The sequence below is a fragment of the Salmo salar genome, chromosome ssa20 (genome assembly GCF_905237065.1).
Source record: "Salmo salar chromosome ssa20, Ssal_v3.1, whole genome shotgun sequence".
NCBI classification, from domain to species: Eukaryota; Metazoa; Chordata; class Actinopteri; order Salmoniformes; family Salmonidae; genus Salmo; species Salmo salar.
Genome location: NC_059461.1, coordinates 61,769,000 through 61,785,833, shown reverse-complemented (window position 1 = coordinate 61,785,833; position 16,834 = coordinate 61,769,000). Strand labels below are relative to the sequence as shown.

The 16,834-nt window shown below is 45.8% G+C and overlaps 1 protein-coding gene across 6 annotated transcripts in view; it reads left to right on the top strand.

The window, feature by feature from the left end:
• Positions 1-16,834, top strand: part of LOC106581027 (BCAS3 microtubule associated cell migration factor) — a 338,435-nt gene that overhangs the window by 66,575 nt on the left and 255,026 nt on the right. For all 6 annotated transcript variants that reach the window (XM_045703731.1, XM_045703733.1, XM_045703732.1 and 3 more), the window contains 2 exons: positions 2,279-2,412; positions 8,014-8,284. In XM_045703731.1, coding sequence (XP_045559687.1) covers positions 2,279-2,412; positions 8,014-8,284 — 405 coding nt within the window. The remainder of the gene's footprint in view (positions 1-2,278; positions 2,413-8,013; positions 8,285-16,834) is intronic.

The following is a 16,834-nucleotide window of genomic DNA, read 5'->3' as shown; positions in this document are numbered from 1 at the left end:
GGTCGTGTCAAACAGAGCTCCGACAGCTTCAGGTTTGCAGCTGCAGCGGGCGGCTCTCACACCGCCGACCAGGAACGCTGCTTTTTAATTTGTGCTTCCCGTGGCCTAACCGACTGACGCCTCTCGGCGAGGGCCTGTATTTCAACAAGGCCACAAAAGCCCCAACCCTGGGCCCTTCCACTCCGGCCGGGTGCCTTTTGGAGTGCTTGGAGTGCAGAGTGTACCATCAGCAAGAAGTCATGTCCTGGCCAGCCTCGCCAAGCCTCATCTGTCAAAGCCCGTGGCAAGCCAGGGAGGGAGGGAGGGAGGGAGACGCGCTGGGCAGCTTGGGCCATGGAGTGAGAAGAAGAAAGGAGGGAGGGAGTAGAGGGTGGCTGGCTGAGGGAGAGAGGAAGCTCCCAGATAAACAGAGCACAGCGCCTTAACTCCTAATCACCCTACGCTTCCGTTTGCAGACTCTATAATTAGAAGGGTCCTTCTTTTCCATGTATTCCCAGTTGACGCAAAGGGTTCTTGTGGCTTGGCACCTCATTTGGGGCGTGGGTTTAGTTTATGGCCAGGGCCCTGAGCTTCCAGCTTTGGTTTGGTCTTCACTTCTGATACAGCATGAATAGCTAAACCACTGTCTAATGCCTTGCCTGCTCTAGTTTTCTATTTTTCTTTTCTTTCCTTCCAATGTCCCCCTCTTTGACTCCTTATTTTCGACTCCCTCCATCAGTCTTACTCTACGTCCCTTCTCCTCACCTCTGTACCTCACCCTATTACATGGCTGCTGTTGGATAAAGGTGGAAACTGGCTGCATCCTAAATGGCCCCCTATTCACTGGGCCCTAGTCAGTTGGGCACTATATAGGAAATAGGATGCCATTTGGAAAGCAACCTGTGAGGTCTGAAAGCAGTGTCCCGAAGACGTGGATGTGGATGAAGGCAGCCCTCCGCACCTCTCTGATTCAGATGGGTTGGGTTAAATGCAGAAGACACATTTCAGTTGAATACATTCAGTTGGACAACTGACTAAGGTATCCCCCCTTTCCCTTTCCCTTTCATCTAGCCTACATTCCTTTTTGGTGGTGTCTTGCTTCTTCATCCCTCTTGCATGTTTTGCTGGATTCTTTTCATCTCGTGCCATTCCATCCTCCTCTTTTACATTTGACATGCCACCCAATAAAGACTGCCTACTAATTGCCAACTTATTGCAACCTCCACAGAAAAGACCCAGCGAAGGAAAGTCACTAGTTATTCTCCTGTCAAATTATGGCTGTGAGGCTTTGGGTTCGGAGGCTTCGACTTAAAAAATTCAGCACCATTTCTCTGGTCACACACTTTTCAGTTTGAGCTAAAGGGCTGACGTTTTGAGTTAAATCACTATGTTTTTGGTAGAAATATAAAGGCTCTGTCCTGGGCTGACTGCGATCTGCGTTTAGATCTGGGTTTGTTCTGGTGTGGTTTGTTGAGTGTGTTGTTTACAGTAAAGGCCTATACTTTCTGCAGTTTGACAAACTTCAAATCAAACGGCTAGAAATGAATGGGCCTGTCATCGGAGGTTACACACAAGCTAGGCTGTGGTTGTGTGTTAGGACACACACACACACACACACACACACACACACACACACACACACACACACACACACACACACACACACACACACACACACACACACACACACACACACACACACACACACACACCTCCCAGTCCCTAGAAAGAAGACATAGTTATAAGGGTATGGTTGCGACTGGAGAACAAATTATAATGTGAGGGATAAGCAAGCGATTTACAGCAGTGACAAACGATAGCTGGTGTGTTTTTATTGGGTGGTTTGTTTGTGTACCGGCATGGTGGGGCTGATATGTCCTGCTTTGAAGGGATTGTCGAGTTCTGCACGGTTCAAAGGTTTTATTATTAACAGCTAAATAAATCTGCCCAGTTTTTGACTGAAATGTCTCTATTGTTCTACAGTGAATCAAATGGTTGTTTTTGGTACTGGTTTGTATGCGCACACATTTTTATCAAAGACTGCCATTTGTAATTTCTACAGTATATTTAATCTCTGTATTGGCCAGTACACTACTGGTCTGGATAATATTCTGAAATATTTCATATGGGGTTTGGAGTTGATTTTTATGACTGTTGGAAATGAAACAGTTTTGCTAATATACTAAATCCTCCTGAATAACTCTTGGATATGAAGAATAGGGCTCTGCCAATGGTTATGTATTACTGTGTGTGTGTGTGTGTGTGTGTGTTAATGTCCATGTGGTCTCTCTGTCTCCAGGTATGCTGTTGGTGACTGCAGACACCCTGGGCCATGACTTCCATGTGTTCCAGGTCCTCACACACCCCTGGGCCTCCAATCAGTCTGCTGTCCACCACCTCTACACACTTCACCGTGGAGAGACTGAGGCCAAGGTAACGCACTATTCATCATACACTCACTGACGCCTACTTATCCCCTGTAAATAATCCACATTTTAGTAATTCAGCACTGAGGTGGTTTCTGAACAGGGCCACCCAGAGCTGTTTACTGAGTGCGCTCTGGCTGCAGCATCTAAACCAAGCCTTTGATCCTCTGTAGTGTATGTTTGCCTGTGTTGTGTCTAAACACTGTCAGATAGACAGCACTGGGCTTCATCAGACTGTACAGCTGAAAGGAAGAGTCGTTTTATGCCTATGATCAGACACAGTTCTGTAGCATGGCCTCACTGGTTCCAGAAGTACATGGGGGGGAAACCGGTATGCATGTGTGTGACCACTACAGCTTCAACGTCATTTCCTCAAGACATTGTTAGGAAGGGTAAAACACTATTAGGCTGGAGGATCTGAGTTGAGTGTTTGTGTGCGTGTGTGTGAGCGGATAAGAACCCAAACAGGGCGGGGTGTGACCCAGGCAGCTCTGTAATTGATGTGAAGGATGATTTAGAAACAAGCAAGGCCTCATTGCCTCTCACTTGACTGCAGCACCAGATTCCTCACAGCTGTGGAATCACAGCCTTCCAGCCAATCAATTAATCAGCGTCCAAAGCAAACACATTTTCAAAAGCTGAAACAATTTGTAAGACAAATAGGGCATGTCGAGTTTCAAACAACATTCACTATGGCTCATTCAATAAAAAAGGCTGCTGCATGTTTTCTTCTTGTCCCTAGCTAACAGTGCTCTCTCTCTCTCTCTCTCTCTCTCTCTCTCTCTCTCTCTCTCTCTCTCTCTCTCTCTCTCTCTCTCTCTCTCTCTCTCTGTCTCTGTCTCTCTGGTGAAAATCTAATATTTTGAGTTGGTAGGAGGAGAGATGACCCCCTTTGACATGATACTTTCTTCCCCGGCTAATCACTTTGTGAGGCTGTGCAGAGCTTCTTTTGAGGAATGGCCACCATTAAAGCTCTCCCTCTGTAGTTGTGGCTGCTGCTGCCGCTGAATGTCAGCTGAGGCCTTGCTTATGGAGCGCGCACACACACACACACACACACACACACACACACACACACACACACACACACACACACAGCCTCAGTGGCGTGTAAGGAGATTTATTTGACCCAAGTCAAGGGACGCAGCATCCTGTATTCTCCCTTTACAGCATGCAGGCCTGTTATATAGAATCACAGTTTATGCAGCACTTCTGGCAATCCAAATTGTAGGTTTAGTCACATAAGATAAAAGTTACCCTAGTGTTCTCTCCCATCGGGCCATCACTCCAATATAGAGGATTAAGATTGAATCCTACTACACCGGCTCTGACGCTCGTCGGATGTGGCAGGGCTTGAAAACTATTATGGATTACAAAGGGAAACCCAGATGCGAGCTGCCCGGTGACGTGAGCCTACCAGACGAGCTAAATGCCTTTTATGCTCGCTTCGAGGCAAGCAACACTGAAGCATGCACGAGAGCGCCAGCTGTTCTGTGTGATTATGCTCTCGGTAGCCGATGTGAGCAAGACCTTTAAACAGGTCAACATTCACAAAGCCGCAGGGCCAAACGGATTACCAGGACGTGTACTCAAAGCATGCGCGGACCAACTGGCAAGTATCTACACTGACATTTTCAACCTCTCCTTGACCGAGTCTGTAATACCTACATGTTTCAAGCAGACCACCATAGTCCCTGTGCCCAAGGCAGCGAAGGTAACCTGCCTAAATGATTACCGCCTGTAGCACTCACGTTGGTAGCCATGAAGTGCTTTGAAAGGCTGGCTCACATCAACAGCATCCTCCCGGATACCCTAGACCCACTCCAATTTGCATACCGCCCACCTGGACAAAAGGAACACCTATGTGAGAATGCTCTTCATTGACTACAGCCCAGCGTTCAACACCATAGTGCCCACAAAGCGTATCATTAAGCTAAGGACCCTGAGACTAAACTCCTTCCTCTGCAACTGGATCCTGGACTTCCTGACGTGCCGCCCCCAGGTGGTAAGGGTAGGCAACAACACGTCTGCCACGCTGATCCTCAACACTGGGGCCCCTCAGGGGTGTGTACTTAGTCCCCTCCTGTAGTCCCTGTTCACCCACGACTGCGTGACCAAACACGACTTCAACACCATCATTAAGTTCGCTGACGACACAACAGTGGTAGGCCTGATCACCGACAACAACTAGACAGCCTATAGGGAGGAGGTCAGAGAACTGGCAGTGTGGTGCCAGAACAACAACCTCTCCCTCAATGTAAGCAAGACTAAGGAGCTGATCGTGGACTACAGGAAAAGGTGGGCCAAACAGGCCCCCATTAACATCAACGGGGCTGTAGTGGAGCGGGTCAAGAGTTTCAAGGTCCTTGGTGTCCACATCACCAACGAACTATCATGGTCCAAACATACCAAGACAGTCGTGAAGAGTGCACGACAAAGCCTTTTCCCCCTCAGGAAACTGAAAAGATTTGGCATGGGTCCCCAGATCCTCAAAAGTTTCTACAGCTGCACCATCGAGAGCATCACCGCCAGGTATGGCAACTGCTCGGCATCTGACCATAAGGCACTACAGAGGGTAGTGTGTATGGCCCAGTACATCACTGAAGCCAAGGTTCCTGCAATCAAGGACCTACACTACTGTTCTAAAAGTTGGGTTCACTTAGAAATGTCCTTGTTTTTGAAAGAAAATCAAAAAATGTTGTCCATTAAAATAACATCAAATTGATCAGAAATACAGTGTAGACATAGTTAATGTTGAAAATGGACCTGCAAAACACCAGTCTCAACGTCAACAGTGAAGAGGCAACCCCGGGATGCTGGCCTTCTAGGCAGAGTTCCTCTGTCCAGTGTCTGTGTTCTTTTGCCCATCTTAATCTTTTGTTTTTATTGGCCAGTCTGAGATATGACTTTTTTCAACTCTGCCTAGAAGGCCAGCATCCCGGAGTCGCCTCTTCACTGTTGACGTTGAGACTGGTGTTTTGCGGGTACTATTTAATGAAGCTGCCAGTTGAGGACTTGTGAGGCGTCTATGTAGATATTCCATAAAGAATATATTCCGTTTCCAGCTACAATAGTAATTTCCAACCTTAACAATGTCTACACTGTATTGCTGATCAATTAGATGTTATTTTAATGGACAAAAATGTTTGCTTTTCTTTCAAAAACAAGGACATTTCTAAGTGACCCCAAACTTTTGAACGATGGTGTATATAATAGGTGGTGTCAGAGGAAAGCCCATAAAGTTGTCAGAGACTCCAGTCACCCAAGTGATAGACTTTCTCTGCTACCGCACGGTAAGCGGTACCGGAGCGCCAAGTCTAGGACCAAAACAGCTTCTACCCCCAAGCCATAAGACTGCTGAACAATTAATCAAATGGCTACTGGACTATTTACATTGATCGCCCCCCCTCGCCTCTCCATTTGTTTTGTACACTGCTGCTACTCGCTGTTTATTATCTATACATAGTCACTTCACCCCCACCTACATGTACAAATTACCTCAAACCTGTACCCCAGCACACTGACTCAGTACCGGTACCCCCTGTATGTAGCCTCGTTACTGTGATATTTTTATTTTTTTACTTTAGTTTATTTGGTAAATATTTTCTTAACTCTTCTTGAACTGCGCTGTTAAGGGCTTGTAAGTAAGCCTGTTGTATTCAGCGCATGTGACAAATAAAGTTTGATTTGATTTGCACAGTGGAGTTCAGGCTAAACTATTTAATATGTACTTCTATTGGTTTGTAAGATACTTGTATTTCTGTCGGTGTTTTTGCCCCATTTAGTCTATTTCTATGGATATTTCTTCTCTTATTAATGTACTCTCATATGTTTAGCTTAGCAGCCGTTCCAGGGCAAAAAGTGTATTTTTAGTTGGCAACTTGTGGTGTTCTGTTTACTCTAGCAGAACTAATATTTATCTGTGCAGAGCTTGGACCCTAGCTGCCTGTCCCACTAGTGTCATGTCTGGACCAGAACACTGATCTAGGCTTTGCTTCGACCTTGTGTGCGCGCGCACCCACACTCACCCATGTAAACTCCTCCACGGACACACACAGGATTGTAATGGGCAGGTTAATGTGTGACTTATAACGACAGGTCCTGCTGCCTGGCTGTGTGTTACTAGCTTTGATCCTGCTGGTGTAAACACTGTGGAGACTACAGCAGAGAGAGAGAGAGCAGGCTGTAGGGCACAGAGGTTATCTCCTACACAGCATACAATGCCGGAAGTGCAAATGGTGATGTAGCAAGGTGGGTGGACAACTCTTATCTAGCTGGACTGACTGGCTGGGCTCGCTTCGACTCACCACACACACACACACACACACACACTGATTCACTGACACAGTCAACCCAGGTAAACAGGCATGGCTCTGATAACGACAGGAGGGTTTCTCAGTAATAGGGCCCTAGGTGGTTTGAAAGCAGTTTAAACTGGAGTACACTCAGTGACCAGGCAGGTCAGGGTGTTTTGAATGGTCCGTTTTTTTCATGCTCTGGGTGTCTGTTTTTAGTTTTCTATTGTTTTCTGCACCTTTTCCCTTTCTTTTTGGTCTGTTTTCCTTTTACTCTGTCTCTCAGGATTCCTGTCATTCCATTGTAGTTCCTGCTAAGTGACAGTAACTCTAACTTATCAGTGTTACTGATAGAGACCGAGACACTTTGAACACTTCTATGTCTGTCTGTGTGTGACATCTCTACTGTGTCTCCTCTCTACCACATGTCTGCTCATCTCACCCATACACACTTCTGTTCTGAATGATCTGGGTCAGATCACAGTCTGATTAAGTAAGAGACTTCACCCAACTTCTGCTGTTGTTGGAGAGTTTGTATCCTACAAAATATGGGGAGAGGACAATGTTATCCTGATCAAGGATGTACCCCCTCCCCATATTGGCTTTAATCATGGCTAGGCAGAGCTCAGCTGAAACTACCCCCTATCCTTGTCTGTGCATAGAAACTGGTATGTGTCTGGTATGTGAAGGATTCCCCATTAACTGTCATTGCTGAGGACAATTACCCAGCCAACCTGTGCCATGGCCACAGATGAAACATACAGACACAGGTAGACAGATCTCACAGTGGAAAAGATAAACCTCTCTTTTTCTGAGGATGAATAATGTTGACTCTCTTTTACACTTTATTTTCTGTCTGTCCGTCCCTCTCGCCACCTCTGTCTTTATCTGTCTCTGTGTCTGTCGGTCTCTCTCGTGTCTGACATAGTTGTGTAGATGCTATCTGATGAAGTGTTTGCTCTGTGAGCTGACTGTGTGTGTAGCTCTTGAGGCCACAGGAGAGAAAGACCTTAATTGTCTTCTGCAGACAGACTGTTGGGCTGTCTTTACCAAAGACTTAAAAATACATTCCCACCAAACCCTCAACAACCCTCCAGATACCTCCTTTCAAATGGCCATCTTATATTCTCTATTCAGTGGTCAGTTCAACATCTATTTGAGAATGTTAAGGGGAACATTGGTTCGGTTTTGCTCTAAGGTCAACTGCCTTACTACTTATACGCTGTGTTACTGTCAACGTATGCCAAGCTGATCAGCTTCCTCTCTTTATCTCTCTCTGCCTGTCTGTCTCTCTGTCTGTGCCCCTTCTCCAGGTCCAGGACATCTGTTTCAGCCAGGACAGTCGCTGGGTGGTGATCAGCACACTGCGTGGCACCTCCCACGTCTTTCCCATCAACCCCTACGGTGGCGCGCCCTGCGCCCGCACACACATGTCCCCCCGGGTGGTCAACCGCATGTCCCGCTTCCAGAAGAGTGCAGGGCTAGAGGAGATAGAGAATGAACTGAACAGCAAGCAGGCTGGAGGAGGGAGATGCAGCCCCATCCCCGGGCTCTCCAGCAGCCCCTCGGGGTCCCCGCTACACGGTAAGGATAGAGGACACACCAAGCACAGAACTAATCCTCTTACTATTGCGCAGTACATGAAACCCCACAATACGCAGCATATGTTGTGACATGACTATAGCTGATATGGGGGGTGTGTTAACACACACCGCTCTTCAGACAGCGGCGGCTCCAGTTCCAGTAAGTGACAACAACCGCTGACTGGCTGTCACCTGAGTAGACCTTGTTCTATGACCTAGGACTATGACCCGTCTGTTACAGCCTTGGTCCTGTTGGTCAAACACCCCTAAAGCCGCCTGGCCTGGCTGGCACACACACACACTATACACACTACCACCGACACGTGGGCACACACACCCACTCATACGCAAACAAACACCTGTTGACATATACTCACCAGCAAGTTCACAGAGAAAAATCATAGTTCAGGGTTGAGGCTGTTTGCAGATCTTCTCAGTTTGCCCTCCCTCCCTCCCTCCCTCTCACTGTCAGGGCATCAGTCATCCATCTCTCTCCCACTCTCTGCAGCCGTGGCGCCCTGACTTCCCCTCTCCCTTCCTAGCCTATTGTTAGCCCCAGCCCCCCCCCGCCCACTACTCAGTTTGTGTGGCTTCTCTCCCCCAGGCTCTGTATTAATGACCACTGTCAGATCACTTCCCCAACAATTAAAACAATGTCAGAAGGACGTTCAAGCCAGGCCAGAGGGACGTCAAGCCCAGGGAATGTACTGCCGCCGCGGCTTGTCTCGTTCTGGATCTAGAGAGAAAAAGTGGAGAGAAGGAAATGGAAAGGGAGGGAGGAGAAAGAGGAGTGAAAGAGGGAGAAATAAATTATGAAAGAGAAGGAGAAAAAATATGGAGGTAGAGCGAAAGAGTTCAGCTTTTGTAGCGGCAGTGAATGGAGGGAGATGGGAGCAAGAGACTCATAAATCACACTCTATTTTCAAAGGAAGGCATTAGAGCCACCTGTCAACAATTAGTCTCTTCACTGGTACGTGTGTGTGTGTGTGTGTGTGTGTGTGTGTGTGTGTGTGTGTGTGTGTGTGTGTGTGTGTGTGTGTGTGTGTGTGTGTGTGTGTGTGTGTGTGTGTGTGTGTGTGTGTGTGTGTGTGTGTGTGTAGGCCCCCAGGGATGGCAGACGGCTATATAAATGTTACAGCGTAAAGAAAAACTAAAATACCACTGTCTGAGGCAATAGGTTTTACGTTTTCAGGACTTTGATATTTACAGCGTATCTGTTCCTTTTTATGGACCTTGGGAGTCTGTGATAAAGTTAGCCAGGAATCTGGGGGCTGGGTTTTGGAGATGTCATTCTCTGCGTGGTGTTGGAAATGGTGTGTGAGTTTGTAGGGGGAGAGTCTAAATCTTCAACTACGACACACACACATTGACCATTTTAACATGTAAATCTTGGTGGGGCAAACTCCCCAATTTTTTTTTTTACGCATGCCAGCAAAGCCACTACTCAACACTAAACAATACATGAATTGCACTATAACAATGACAAACGGTGCCCGCAAACTATTACGGCCTACATAAAGCTGTCCCAACAGCAGAGCTTTCTTTTCAGCACCATAGAGTGAATCCTTACCACTGTTACACCTGGCTATCAGCTGAGCCTTGTCTGGCAGCGAAACAGTTCATACAGCCTCAATTACTGCCTTTAAAAAAAACATAGCTGATATGGCTGACTTGCTTAAACAAATGTGGTTCCTACTGACAATTTAGATGTACAATTCCGATTAAGACATTAATGAGTGAGCTAGGAATGATGTAGTCAATATGACTGTTCAGCACTTTTGAAATGTACAGCGACAGAATTCAGAACATGAGCCATTCTTACAGTATTCTCCCTGTACACCAAGTCAGAACCGTAGGATAAATAAAGGGGGCATATAAGCAGACAATGAAAGCTCTTACAATATTTTATGATTACGTTTCTCTAAAACAGGCTATAGGCTACATGTGCACCGCCAAGTCGGAACATTAGGCTTTAGCAGTGGGAAAGGGACCAAATTATTAGGGTGAAGCACATGGGCTACTAACAGCTTACTACACAACATACACTTAGTATTACTTTCTCAGCTACAGTATACATATCTCCCTGGCAAAATCCATGATTTATGCAGCAGCATACAATACATTTTTGGACCTTGTTGTGCTGTTCTTAATTGAACAGGAAGGTGGCGTGGCAGTCCTTCGTGGGCAAATTTTTTGTCATCAAAGTCTGGCATTCTCTGGATTTATGGTGCTTTCAAGACACATGACATCAGTGATCTTCAGGTCGGAGTTCTAGAAAGAGGCCTGAGTTCCCGACTTGGAATTACGAGTTGGATGACCGTTCAAAATGTATTTTCCCCAGTCCGAGCTCGTTTTTTTGAGTTCCCAGTTGTCTTGAACTCACTGAAGTCTGAGATTTCCGAGTTCCAGTTGTTTTGAATGCGGCAGAAGTCATGCTGGATTGACAGCATGGCCAATGTATTCAATTTTTTCTGGCCCATGGTGTTGAATGTTTATCCTTTTAATCTTGGAAAGAGTCCCTTAAACCCAGACTTGGAACACATCCACTCCACTGAATAGCAGGCTGGTGATTGCTTTGTAGTGCTTGCAGTTAGCCACTGATTCCTTCCAATTTTCAACTTGTTGTGTAATGTTTATATCCAATGGCTGATGAGCACCGATACATTATCTGTAATTTCTCTTCATATGACAAGGATTGAAAAGGATTTGCCAGTAGATTGTCGACTTGGTTCATGATGATGACTGCTTTCTAGCTAAGATTTTGAAAGTACGATGTTGACAATGATCCGTCCAATCAAGGCTACGGTAGATATAACGCAATTTGACGTCACTTTATCTAAGGCCAATGACCTTGAGCCTTCTTGGATGGGCATTTCTAATGTAACTCTATGGCAGCACCCAAGGGGCTTGAATTTGAGCTATCCCCGTAGATTTTGCGGTGACGTAGTGTCCCCGAGAGTGACAAAATACTCAGCCAATCACGGGGCAACTAGAGAACCAACCCCTACGCTCCGTGTTTTCCTCAGGCTGCCCCACCACCACAGAAAGCACTGAGCTAGGCTGAAACACCTGCATTTTGGAGCTGCCTTACTCAAGAAAGCAAAAAAGAGACCATGTTTGTATGTGGCTTTATTAACTCAAAGATTTTTTTACATTGTTTTCATACTAATATGTGACATGTATAAATGCCAAAATAACATGCCAAACAGGCAACCCCCCCCCCCAAAAAAAAACAATAATATATTTTTAGCTAAACAGGTTGGGCTCAAAGCAGGTGGGGCTCAGCCCCAACTGCCCTGAGTGACGGGCCGCCACTGGACCCACACACTCCCTGATGTGTCAAGGTGGTTCAGTTAATGTTTCTTATAGGCAGGCAACCCAATTATGATCTTTTTTCACTAATTGGTCTTTTGACCAATCAGATCACCTCTGAAAAATATCTGATGTGAAAAGATCTGATGTGATTGGTAAAAAGATCAGAATTGGACTGCCTGTGTACACACAGCCATAGAGGAGAAAAATTGTGTGTCCAGTATGACATTGTTCAACACGTCTTCTTTCGGTAAATTGTTGACAGGTTTCTCACCCTGAGAACTGAGTATTCTCTAGGTCAGGGATCATCAACTAGATTCAGCCGCGGGCCAATTCTTTCTTGAGCGGATGGTCAGGGGGCCAGAACATTTAAAAAAAAAATCTTTAGACTCCAAATTGACCGCAAGAAGCCTAAACAGATATAATATTTGACTAAAACATAATAATTTCAAACCTTGATTACATTTGGGTACATTGTCTTGTGTAGGGTGCTGTCTTTCGGATGGGACATTAATGTGGGTGTCCTGACACTCTGTGGTCATTCAAAATTCCATGCCGCTTATTGTAAGAGTAGGGGTGTTCACCCCGGTGTCATGGCTAAATTCCCAACCTGGCCACATTACGTCATGGCCGCCTAATCATCCCCCTCATTCCTAATTGGCATATATGACTCCTCACCTCTCCACCTGATAGCTGATGTGTGGTGAGAGTTGTCACAAAAAAGGTTGTTGCGCATCACTGAGATGGGTGCATCTCATTGATAGTGGATAAGGTGAGTTTCCCCCTACTATGTAAAGCGCTTTGAGTACCTCAGTTGGTAGAAAAGTGCTATATAAATCCAATCAATTATTATCAATTATTATTGATTATTATTATTTGTATACGATCACATATGTCTCTCTATTATAAGTGGGAATACTTCGGAACAGATTTCCAAAATGTAAATCACTTGGAGCTGATTTCCTGGTGTGTTTACAGTCTTTTATGACCAACAATAACAAGTAAGCAAAATATATGTATTTTTTTGCTCAGAAAACATGGGGGGACAAATAAAACCACCCAGGGGCCAAATTCGACCCGCCAGTTGGGGAACTCTGCTCTAGGTGTTAATGTAGCCCGTGTGGACAGACGCTGGTTTGTGTAACATAAAAACAACACCTCCAGTATAACAGTTGTGAATGGCTGTAAGGGATGGCTGTTTAACCTTAGTGGGTCTCTGTCTGTAGTGTAGTAAAGCAGGGTTGAGATGTTCCAACATGTATCCATTGCTACGTTTTGATTTGACCAGACCGACTCCATGAAGAAGTGATGTGCTTTACGACTTCAAATGCTTTTTCTATTGTCTGCATCCATCATTCGTACGGTAGACTTTGGAGCAGTGGTCACCAACTGGTTGATCGCGATCGACTAGTGGTACTCCAAGGCATTCCTAGTCGATCGCCAAACATTTCTGTAAAAAAAAAAAAAAAGATAAATCCTGGTGTTCCTATTATTTTAATTAGTTTCATGCTTCTTCTTCTATGATAAAATGGCGGTCCACAAACAAATGTTTCAGGTGCATGCCGCCAGCTACTGTGCTGGAGTGTCTGGTCGATCACGGTTTACATTATTAATTTTGTGCTCTTTTCATTGATCATCTTTGAGATATTTTTACAACTTGATTGTGCCGTCATCATTGCTTTGCACAAAAAGGGCTTCACAGGCAAGGATATTGCTGCAAGTAAGATCGAAATCAACCATTTATCGGATCATCAAGAACTTCAAGGAGAGCGGTTCAATTGTTGTGAAGAAGGCTTCAGGGCGCCCAAGAAAGTCCAGCAAGCGCCAGGACCATCTCCTAAAGTTGATTCAGCTGCGGGATCGGGGCACCACCAGTACAGAGCTTGCTCAGGAATGGCAGCAGGCAGGTGTGAGTGCATCTGCACGCACAGTGAGGCGAAGACTTTTGGAGGATGGCCTGGTGTCAAGAAGGGCAGCAAAGAAGCCACTTCTCTCCAGAGAAAACATCAGGGACAGACTGATATTCTGCAAAAGGTACAGGGATTGGACTGTTGAGGACTGGGGTAAAGTCATTTTCTCTGATGAATCCCCTTTCCGATTGTTTGGGGCATCCGAAAAAAAGCTTGTCCAGAGAAGACAAGGTGAGCGCTACCATCAGTCCTGTGTCATGCCAACAGTAAAGCATCCTGATACCATTCATGTGTGGAGTTGCTTCTCAGCCAAGGGAGTGGGCTCACTCACAATTTTGCCTAAGAACACAGCCATGAATAAAGAATGGTACCAACACATCCTCCGAGAGCAACTTCTCCCGACCATCCAGGAACAGTTTGGTGACGAACAATGCCTTTTCCAGCATGATGGAGCACCTTGCCATAAGGCAAAAGTAATAACTAAGTGGCTCGGGGAACAAAACATTGATGTTGTGGGTCCATGGCCAGGAACCTCGCCAGACCTTAATCCCATTGAGAACTTGTGGTCAATCCTCAAGAGGCGGGTGGAAAAACAAAAACCCACAAATTCTGACAAACTCCAAGCATTGATTATGCAAGAATGGGCTGCCATCAGTCAGGATGTGGCCCAGAAGTTAATTGACTGCATGTCAGGGCAGATTGCACAGGTCTTGAAAAAGAAGGGTCAACACTGCAAATATTGACTCTTTGCATGAACTTCATGTAATTGTCAATAAAAGCATTTGACACTTATGAAATTCTTGTAATTATACGTCAGTATTCTATAGTAACATCTGACAAAAATATCTGAAGACACTGAGGCAGCAGACTTTGTGAAAATTAATATTTGTGTCATTCTCAACTTTTGGCCACAACTGTACAGTGTTGAACAATATCTTCATTTTCTTGGCAATTTCTCGCATGGAATAGCCTTCATTTCTCAGAACAAGAATACACTGACGAGTTTCAGAAGAATGTTCTTAGTTTCTGGACATTTTGAGCCTGTAATCGTACCCACAAATGCTGATGCTCCAGATACTCAAGTAGTCTACAGAAGGCCAGTTTTATTGCTGCTTTAATCAAGACAACAGTTTTCAGCTGTGCTAACATAATTGCAAAAGGGTTTTCTAATGATCAATTAGCCTTTTAAAATTATAAACTTGGATTAGGTAACTCAACGTGCCATTGGAACACAGGAGTGATGGTTGCTGATAATGGGCCTCTGTACGGCTATGTAGATGCTCCAATAAAGGCTGCCGTTTCCAGCTACAATAGTCATTTACAACATTAACAATGTCTACACTGTATTTCTGATCAATTTGAAGTTATTTTAATGGACAAAAAATGTGCTTTTCTTTCAAATACAAGGACATTTTTAAGTGACCCCAAACTTTTGAACGGTGGTGTTGGTTTTTATAAATTGTTGCTCATTTATTTTATATATATTTATATTGTGGCAAAGAAGGGGGTCAAGTGATAAATGGCAGATATGTGAGGGCAGAACTAATAAACATTCTGGTCATTCTAGATTATGCCACTCGCTACCCAGAAGCCATTCGGACAATGGCTTCCAAAAATATCGCCAAGGAACTAGTGCTATTGTTCACCAGGGTTGGGGTCCCAAAGGAGATCCTTACTGACCAGGGGACCCCCTTTATGTCCCGCCTTATGGCGGACCTTTGTAAATTGTGGCAGGTGAAACAGTTGAGGACATCGGTTTACCATCCACAGACGGACGGGCTGGTTGAGAGATTCAACCGGACCCTGAAGTCAATGCTCAGGAAGGTAATCGACAAGGATGGGAAAAACTGGGATTGCATGTTGCCATATCTGATGTTTGCCATTAGAGAGGTTCCTCAAGCCTCGCTGGGGTTTTCTCCCTTCGAGCTGGTATATGCGAGGCACCCCCGGGGAATCTTAGACATCGCCCGGGAAACCTGGGAACACCAATCCACCCCGTATACTAGTGTCATAGAGCACGTCACGGCAATGCAAAACAGGATAGCCACAGTCATGCCCATCGTCAGAGAGCACATGAGACAAGCACAAGAGCACCAGCGGCACACTTATAACCGGCAGGCTACCCTGAGGGAATTTCAACCGGGAGATAAGGTGTTAGTGCTGATCCCCACGGTAGAGTGCAGACTACTAGCCACATGGAAAGGACCATATGAAGTACTGGAGAGAATAGGAGAAGTTAATTATCGGATCCGACAGCCAGGTCGACGGCCCCAGGAACAGATCTATCACATAAACCTGTTAAAAGCATGGAGAGAGAAACACTAATGGTCACGTACCCCACACACACTCAGGAGACAGCTGAAGTAAATATTTCACCTACTTTGTCCCCAGCACAAGTACAGGAAGTAAAGACCCTGATCCAGAAAAACAGAGATGTGTTTTCAGAAGTACCCGGCTCGACAGGCAGCGATTAGAGCAGAGACGGAGAAAATGTTGACAGCTGGAGTGATCGAAGAGTCACATAGTGAGTGGTCTAGGCCAATTGTGATGGTCTCCAAGCCCGATGGGTCTTTGCGGTTCTGTAACGACTTTCGGAAGGTAAATGAAATCTCCAAGTTTGATGCCTACCCCATGCCCAGAGTAGACGAACTACTGGAGAAAATTGGTAAAGCTCGGTACATTACGACCCTGGACCTGACAAAAGGGTACTGGCAAATTCCTCTGACCCCCAGGGCCAAAGAAAAGACAGCCTTTGCAACCCCTGACGGTTTGTTTCAATACACCGTCATGCCATTCGGCCTACACGGGGCCCCAGCCACCTTTCAACGGCTCATGGACAAGGTCCTAAAACCGCACCAAACATACGCCGCAGCTTATTTAGATGACGTGGGGATCTACAGCCCAGATTGGGAATCCCACTTACCCCGGGTACAGGCGGTGTTAGACGCCCTTAGAAAGGCAGGGCTCACAGCGAACCCTGCCAAGTGTTATGTGGGGTTAGAGGAAACGGAGTATCTGGGATACACAGTGGGAAGAGGATTAATCAAACCCCAACGTAAGAAGGTGGAGGCAATTAGAGAATGGCCAAAACCAGTAAATAAGAAGCAGGTTCGAGCCTTCCTAGGGCTGACCGGGTACTACCGGAAGTTCATCCCAAGTTATGCCACAGTGGCCGCCCCACTCACCGACATGACTAGAGCCAGAGGGCCAAACATGGTCAAGTGGGATGAAAGGGCCACCAAAGCATTTAGGACATTACAGGAGGCCCTCTGCTGTAATCCAGTGCTGGTGGTACCAGACTTTGAGAGAGAGTTTGTGGTTCAGACGGA